Genomic DNA, 7,710 nt, shown 5'->3' on the forward strand with positions numbered 1-7,710 from the left:
GTAATCCGACATATATCTCCAGGGTCATGAAGGTAACTATATATAGGGCCTTTGTGTTCCGCAAAAATGAACATGATACACAGTAAACGGACGCTGAGAACCCCTTGTTAAGTCCGAACATGTATGATACTGGGACGATCAATGATCCCTTATTTTCGCTGAGATCTGATCGCTTCATATTCATGATGTGCGTATTATCGATTTCCGTTCCAGGTAACAACACATGCATAGATCGTCCTTTATGTCAGCAAATAACATGAATTTGATCAAATTTTTTCACAATTTCGCGAAATGGTGTATGCATAGTTTATTATTAAAAGAATAACTTTCAATTAGTTTTTTGTTACGAATATAAATATAAATTAAATAAAAAATATCATAAATTGATGAATTTTGAGATTTATAATCATATAACAGATTCATATTTTAATTTTTTATAAACATTCTTTAGAATAACTTATTTTAGATTTGGAGAATTCATAAATATAAACGTTGAAAAAATATTACGAAAGATATAAAATTAAGTTTATTAGGAAATAATCGGGATTAATAGTTGGCTGATCGGAGAAATGCTCATTTTACTCAGGTCATAATAATCGGAATGTTTTCTTCATGGCAATGGATTTATTACAAAGTTGCTGTTGAAAAATGGCGATGGCTTGCACACAGCATTATATAGTATTTTTATAGTAAAGGTACTAAAGATTATCTAGGATGCATGCCTTATACAAGAAAGAATTCTTAGAGATACCGTCTGTAATATATTGAAATGAAATGCTTTAGAAATGTACATACGGAAGAGTAAAGTAGAATATAATCGAGACCTTTATAGTCTACGAACGTGAGCAATACGCGAGAGATATCCATATACAGGCTGCCCAGAAACTAACATTGCTTTTATTTATGTATCTTTCTTTTCGTCGATAAACTGGAAATTATCTTCCTGCAATTGCTCATCAAGAAAGTAAAGACGATTTCGGAACATCCCGTATATGTTTCTCGGCGAATTTCGTGGAGCGTTATTCGCGCTTAGTAGTATGAGTGTGTGTGCTCGATATTGCGTGGCGAGAGGAACTATCTCAAAGGACTGAGGTAATGTGAAAGAACGAGCTAGTTGTAATCGCTAAATAATATAATCGACACTACGAAGAAAAACGAGCTTTCTCGCTCTGATTGAGATACTTCCTTTGTCAGCCTTAAGATCTAGGGAACTTACGAAGCTAGGAGACGCTGCCGCGACAAGTCGGTCCGTCATCGCAGCTGCGGGGCCCACTAGCTAATTTAGGGGACCGACCATTCTCGGACGAGGGCCCTGGCAGTTGCAATTTCTTCATCTACCTCTTCATCGCAGAAGCGTGACCGCGATAAAAGCGCACGAAGGGGACTCTCAGTCAAGTGATTTCGGAGGCTGTCAATGTTGGAACATTCGGACGCGGTCGATTCATCGAGTAATTTCAATATATCTCATGATAAAATATTTTGTTTAAATACTATTTATTTTATTTTTTATATTTTTATTAAATACCTTGAAGACAAGGTACTTCAACAAACCTGGATCGTACTGTATGTACATTAAGCATTTCTTAGGCGTTAAAAACAATAAGAGAAAATGTCGAATGTTCCATCGTTAACTGCGGCATAAAAAATAGCGAGTAATTCGTTAAATCCCCTTCAGTGGTTAAATTAATCTCAATACAGATCTCTTGACACTGCGATAACATTTATCTTCAATATATAAGAAAAGATTTAATCTCGTGTCACGCGAGATCGTATCATATTGATCGATCGAGGATCTCCGACATTTATTATTCTAAAAAGTTGACGGAAAGCTATCGTGGATTATTTCTGTGATGCAAGTCCTTTCATAGAACGTGCGTGTTAAAACACACTTTCAGCCAAGTATTTGTTGCAGCCCAAATATTTGGGGTCCGAGTATCCAATTCAAAATTTTCTTACCGGAGATCAAAGATCAGAGATCAGGGATCGAGGGCCTGTCGCGGGTACATCCTCGACGAGTGCACAAAGGTGGGTACGGATTCTCGTTATGTCAGATATTCATTTGTGAAGATACGTATCGATATGCGTACGAGGAAATCATTGTCAGTGTAAGCTTAAAATCAATCTCGAGTTGCGCCGATATCGCACCGGGATCAGATATCTCTTCAACATTTTACGTTTCGTCAGGCACGACTCCCATTTATCTCATAATTATGATAATGAAACGACAGTTATGAATTTATTACCGTGCTCTCAGGCAAGGATAAATACCGTATCGAATGTCGTATAAAATTTGCAAACGAAAAATTACTAACTCCCTAACATTGTCGATATTACATTAAATCGTCCAGGCCGATGCGTGCCGTGCACACAAGCGCAAGCTTCTTACGCACTGAAATATATTTTTAGCGGCCCGCAAAGTAGCCGCGTTCTCACTTCAAAAGTTCTTGCGAGTAGCTCTAGAGAAAAACGTTCGACAACCACTTCGATCGGTTGCCACAATCGTCAAAGGCCATCGAACAGCACTGCGCACAAAAGTTCGTACTTTCGCCACCCAAAGAGTAACTTTCATCTGTCAGCGTTTCGCAATGACTGAGCGTCGAGATTCGACTTTCGTGCGTCGGTCCCGGTCGACCTTTCGGTACTTGGCGTGTGCAGGTCGCCTACGTCGAATGAGTTTTTCCTTAGATCCTAAATCGTCGTCCTTAAAATTAATTGTTGAGGCAGTTGAGTTGGCAAGAGCAAAAGAATCAGTCGTGTTCGTCTCGTCGACGACATCGCCGAAGCCATCTCGAAGAAATCCGCAATTTCGCCATCGACGTCGGGACCGAGTCTTCCTGAAGAAGGAAATAATGGTGCTCTCCATAATCCATCGCCATCATTAGCTGATATTAAATGATCTAGAAAACCAGATCATCGACCAGACATCTGGAAAACAATTGCAATGGAGATATCTCGTAGATCATAGCAATTGCCTTTCAGCAGAGCTTCGAATTATTTTCGATTTTTTAAACATAAATTATGAAGATGAAATTGGTCCAGCGACGCCACTTCCCCCGACGTCATGCGGCGATTCGTCTTTCTTCCTTTTATTTTCCTCTGTTACGACGCTCACAATGCGAGGAACTTCATCAGGGCGTCGTAGATGAGCTGAGGATTGATAGTGCCGTCAGCAGTGTATCTGACGCCGCGCAGCGAACCATCATCATGACTCACGACGCCGTACTCGCCCACGATGAAGCCGTCCGGCGTTCTTTCTTCGACCCTGTACTTCCTATAGTTCCTGCCCTCCACCACGTAGCCGACCTTGTGACCGTCCTCGACCTCGGATGCGCCCGGGGTTTCCTCCGTAACAACCAATTGAGGCCCGTGGACGTTGCCGTTGCTGCCGACGCTGACCGACTCGTCGATCTCGTAGTTCTGTTCGTCGGGCTCGCCGCTCTCTTGCTGACGGTCCACCGGCTGACCCTCGGAGTCGTACACCTTGCTGGGCTCGCCGTACACCTTGGCCGGCTGCGAGTAGATCTTGGCCGGCTCGGAGTAGACTTTGGCCGGCTCCGAGTAGATTTTAGACGGTTCAGAATAGATTTTCTCCGGCTCGCCGTAGACTTTGGCGGGCTCACTATAGATCTTCGCGGGCTCGCTGTAGACTTTGGCTGGTTCGCTGTAGACCTTAGCTGGCTCGCCGTACACCTTAGCCGGCTCTCCGTACACACGTTCGGGTTCACCGTACACCTTGGCCGGTTCGCTGTATACCTTGGCCGGCTCGTTATAGGTACGCGGAGGTTTGTATGCCTTCGACGATTGGCTATACACCTTCGGGCCCGATCGGTTGTAGAGCGGCGCGTCGTAATGACGTCCCATTTTGCGTCCTTGAAGCCGATCCGACGACATCTCCGGCAGTTCTTCGTTCAACTCCCGCCGTTCCGAGTTCTCTACAGGTAGCTCGTAATTCACCTCCGTCGGTAGAGTGATCGCATCGACGTCGATGATCCGCGTCGCCTCATTGACTTCCTCGTCCTGGTGAGAACTCTTCGCGGGGGTCTGTTGAATTCGTGGCGTCATGGTTACGCGGCCGCGCCAGCTCGTTCTCGGCGAGTCCTCGTCGACGGAGAATTCGCTTCTGTTTGACTCCGAGACAATGTTGCTGAGCTCCTCGGTGACAAATCGATCCGGCGGTGGCGTCGACGTTATCGTAGTCGTCGTGGTCGTGGTCGTTGTTGTTGTTGTCGTGGACGACGGCGTCGCCGGTCTGCTCGTATCCCTCGTCATGCTTCTAGCGATCGACTCTCTGGTAACTTCTCTATTCACCGCAGATTCCAAACCTGGTGGTCGCGTAACCACCGCGGCGTCAGAGCTGTCGTAATGCTCGACGCGCACTTTATACGGCGTGGCCTCGACCGTGGACGTGACGCTGACTCCAATCACCTTTTGCCGGCTGACAACACCTCTGCCGATAGAAGATCCGTTGGTCTCGTTCGACCTCAACGTCGGCGTGCTCGTCATCGTCGTTGTCGCCGCGCTCGAGGACGTCAATCGCGTCGAACTTATGCCGCCAGGCGTGCTCAGGTCGTCGATCAACGACGCTAGATTCTGCTGCCGATTCTCCAGTGTCTTTTGATTTATGGGATAGAAACGAACGACCTCCTCGCGGCCGTTTGTCTGCGGCCTCGACACCGAAATCGGTCGGGCGCCGCTCGGATTCCGTGATATTCGATAGATCGACGCCTCGTGTTGGTGCGACTCGGCGGTCGCGCTGTCACCCGCTGACGCGGCCGCTTGGTGACCGCCACGTCGAAAGCCCCGGCGCCGTTGCGGGGGTGTTGCCATCGCGCCGTTTATAAAGACCGAGAGGAATTCTGTACCGGCGAGTATGTCGCTCTTCTTCGCTGGAGCGCCGCGCGCCTCCTCCCAGACCAGTGCCGCCTGAAGCAGTACCTGAAAAATCACACAATTGTTCAATACTGCAATTTCAGTTATGTCAGAAATATATTTATTTCATAATAGAATGAATCACATTAATTTCCATTTCTTAGAGTTTTGTATATTAACTCTATGTACAGGGATCGATAGCAAACACATTTTGTAAATAGAAAATGCTTATCTATGAAACAATTTTATCTATATCAAAACTATTACTAAACTTACCTATTGTAATTTTCATTATAATTTATTGCCAATTTTTTCGACAGACATAAAGTTTCGAAATTGAATATATAGCGTTTATAAGATCCAAGGCTTGTTTATATAAATAAGTTTGAAATATGCAGAAGAATCAAGTTTACATTCCTTGCAAATTAACCAGTTGCAGTTTGGAAGCAATTCATGTTCTATGGCAAAAATAGCTTATATTTAATTTATGATTTAATAAAATTTATATTAAGGTTCAATTATGCAGTGACTGTAAGGAAGCGATCGTAATGAAGCGTAGTAGAAAATTAAGCGTTCAGTTTACGCTAGCTAGTGAAATAAACAAAACCACGCAAATGAAGCCGTATCAGCGTTCGAATTACCGTAATATCCAAGTAAACAGTCCGGGTGTAACATTTACAGGATATAACATTTTAGTCGTGCGTTTTTTGTGGCGTCGTTAAAGACACGCGGAACCGCCAAACGAGCTCGCGAATGCCTTATTCCCTCCCGAAAGAAGAGGAACAAAACGCAACGCGATCGTGTCGGTTCCACGTCGAATTCGCGCCGAGAGACGATAAACCGCTTTTATGCGTCCCGCGTTTTGTACGAAGGACGCAGGCAGGTGTGCATCCGTGCGATTTATAAATTGCCCGATGTGGTCGCTCGTAAAATCTTGCAACGACAGACCGCTCTGCCGATGAAAATCTCGTACATTTTTACAACGGACTCGTCGCGGACACGATTTCGCAGCGCATTACTTCCTGTTGTCGCTGAATCTCGCGAATCGAAATTTTTTTAACAATTACACGAGAATGTAACTTGACTGCGTGAATACAACACGAGCCGATTGCATATTTAAGACTAATTAAAATAAATTAAATCTCAAAATCTTTTACTAATGACGCTACATGAGGGCAATATTTTAATATAAATAATCCTTTAAAGCGTGAATTCTTGGAGAAGATTCACATTATTTTATATAAATGCATTTTACGCGCGCAAAATGACAAAATGACTCTTTTAGATCTCGATCGACTAATCATAGCGCGTTCTACGTTCTCGCTATTTATGTATCGTGCCACGCTCCGTGACTTTCAGTTCCGAGCATAAATTACGCGTTGCCCATAGGACGCAGGTAATTATCGTCCATTCTGATTTTTAAACTTATCGATCGCGTTCTTAATCGATTTCCTCTCACTGTTCGTCGTGGGTTCTACACCTATATAATACGCGGCTATTGCGAATGTAATAAGATACCTGCATACGCTCGAGTTCTTTGTAAACGCGACCTTGACGAAGTCGCGCAGGTAAAGGAGCCAACATCGCGAATACAATTTTTATTTATGCGAGAGCGGAACGGTTTATCAGGATCTTTGCCTCTTTTGCTCCGCGAAGATTCACGCACGGTAGTCGAGATTGTCGCTCAAACGTATATACAAGTCCTACGTCTAATAATGCCGGAACCATTACGCGTCCGAGACTCGCATTTGCAAACAATGGCGAGCGTTGCATCGATATCGACGATCGACGGAAGCAGAATCGTCGCGCGAGGTATTTGTAGGTGAGAATCTCGGAAGAAAACAAAGTGTGTATCGACGTTCGCGAGGAGCACGACAATCCAGGTAATAACCGAGGAAGAAAACGGTGCTTTATTATATCTGTTTACAATCGTGCGGTCCTCGTCAGAGTTCAGGAATTTCGTGACTATTTACTCGCGAGCCTTGAAGCAATTTCAACCATTTTTCTTCGCCATTAATGGTATTCACATCTGAAATACTTATGCACGCAGGGACACTACATTCATACATTATGATTATAGTGATCATCGTGGAGGCTACGTGACTTCGATTGTGCGAAGTTGAATGATGGATTTCGCATAACAACGCGCAATTTTGGGTGCGGAAACAATATTGACGTTCGTGACATTCGAGAGATTAATCGTCTGCTAAAAATGCGATAAAAAAGTCGATTTTTGACATAACAACAAGCATCCGAAAATTGGGAAAAATTCAGAAATTCGCGCGAAAGGACATTCCTCCTGCGTCCCGGAGAATGAGGGAGCGGTCGTAATGAGCTGCGCATTGTTGAGTGTTTTAAGGCGTACTCGACGATCATTTCAACGGCAATTAGGCGTGCGTGCTTCTCACGTGCCGGGGAATCCGCATTCGGGAGATAGCGACTGCCGCCGAACATAAACGCTTAATTTATCTCTTATTACGCGATTGCCCGGCGACATGCACGGAGAAAGGACGCACAGCGAGATGCCATGGGCGCCGCAAGATACGTGCAACAAGATGCACGTGCACTACTTTATATCTGTAGACAGGAGGCAGAGAATTTGTTTGAAAAAAAGCAAGTTGTAAATGTTTTTGAAACAGATTTTATAAAATATTTCTTTAAATATTAAAGATAAACTATAATAAGTGAATGGGGTGAATAAATTTTGTGATAAACAATTATAAAAGAGTAGTAAAATATATAAAAATACAAAAAAAAAAAAACACGAAATATTAAATAATCACATACAATAAGTATATGATTTGTAATCAATTGTACTCTTGCGTGTATTCAATTATAACA

At 43.7% G+C, this 7,710-nt stretch overlaps 1 protein-coding gene across 1 annotated transcript in view; it reads right to left on the bottom strand.

Annotated features, from left to right (window-relative positions):
• Positions 1–546: 546 nt before the first annotated feature.
• LOC112465204 overlaps positions 547–7,710 on the bottom strand; it is a 20,543-nt gene continuing 13,379 nt past the window's right edge. Inside the window, exon 3 of the mRNA XM_025032646.1 lies at positions 547–4,935. Within this exon, the coding sequence (XP_024888414.1) occupies positions 3,109–4,935 (1,827 nt within the window). The 3' untranslated portion in view covers positions 547–3,108. The remainder of the gene's footprint in view (positions 4,936–7,710) is intronic.

This window comes from Temnothorax curvispinosus, unplaced genomic scaffold (assembly GCF_003070985.1).
Source record: "Temnothorax curvispinosus isolate PA1 unplaced genomic scaffold, ASM307098v1 QBEX01015018.1, whole genome shotgun sequence".
In the NCBI taxonomy this organism is placed as follows: domain Eukaryota; kingdom Metazoa; phylum Arthropoda; class Insecta; order Hymenoptera; family Formicidae; genus Temnothorax; species Temnothorax curvispinosus.